Source organism: Aptenodytes forsteri, unplaced genomic scaffold (assembly GCF_000699145.1).
Source record: "Aptenodytes forsteri isolate BGI_AS27 unplaced genomic scaffold, ASM69914v1 Scaffold466, whole genome shotgun sequence".
NCBI classification, from domain to species: Eukaryota; Metazoa; Chordata; class Aves; order Sphenisciformes; family Spheniscidae; genus Aptenodytes; species Aptenodytes forsteri.
In genome coordinates this window covers 88,993-89,889 of record NW_008795119.1, presented here as the reverse complement: position 1 = coordinate 89,889, position 897 = coordinate 88,993, and the positions used below count along the sequence as shown (strand labels likewise).

The 897-nt window shown below is 70.7% G+C and overlaps 1 protein-coding gene across 1 annotated transcript in view; it reads left to right on the top strand.

Moving 5' to 3' along the window:
• Positions 1–628, top strand: part of TMUB1 (transmembrane and ubiquitin like domain containing 1) — a gene marked incomplete at its 5' end in the record, with an annotated part of 1,838 nt that extends 1,210 nt beyond the window's left edge. The window contains 2 exon segments of the mRNA XM_019471491.1: positions 219–308; positions 310–628. Coding sequence (XP_019327036.1) covers positions 219–308; positions 310–571 — 352 coding nt within the window.
• Positions 629–897: the final 269 nt, after the last annotated feature.

The following is an 897-nucleotide window of genomic DNA, read 5'->3' as shown; positions in this document are numbered from 1 at the left end:
CCTGCCCGTCCCTGGCGGGGCCATCAGATGGCCCATCCTGGCAGGCGCTTTCGCTTCTGGCAACGCCAGGGGCGGCTGATGGTGAAGCGTGGGCACAGGGGTGCGGGCAGAGCAGGCAGTCAAGGTGGGCGCGTTCGCAGCCTGCTCCTTGGGGGGTGGACGGAGGGGATGCTGTCCTGGCGGGAGCGTGACGTTTCCCTTCTTGTCCCCCACCCCAGGGACTATTTCCCTGGGCAGGAGCAGCAAGTGCGGCTGATCTACCAGGGCCAGCTGCTGCGCGATGACACCCAGAGCCTGGCCGCCCTCCCCCCCCCCCCCCTCCCCCCCCCCCTGCCACATCTCCCAGCACAGCCCGGCCCCCGCGCCTGCCGGCCCCCGCGCCTCCACCGACCCCGTGCACGCCGCCCTCAACGTGGGCAGCCTCATGCTGCCGCTCTTCGTGCTGATGCTGGCCGTGCTCTGGTACTTCCAGCTGCAGTACCGCCACGTCTTCACTGCCACTGCGACCACCTTCCTGGCTGGCCTCACCCTCCTCTTCAGCTTCATGGCCTTCACCATGTACCGCAGATAGCACGGCCCCGTGCCCCAAAAGGAGCCGCTGCACCCGGAATAAACTCGGTCCCGGGTGGAGTCTGCCTGCCGCACCTGAACCTGGGGGGGGGGTCTGGGCCGTGGACTCTGTCCCTCGGGGCTGCAGGACCTGGCGGGTCCGAGGGAGCTGGCGTCCAGGTGGGAGGCAGGCAGCCTGCCCACACTCTGTGTCCCGTGGCTTGGGCAGTGCTGCAGCTGGAGCCGGAGCCAGGGTTGCTGCAGGAGCGAGTGCTGTTGTACCTCGGGGGGGGGGGCCCGGCACCCCCCCAGCCCCTCACGGGGCCTCTGCCCGGCCCCCCCCCCGCC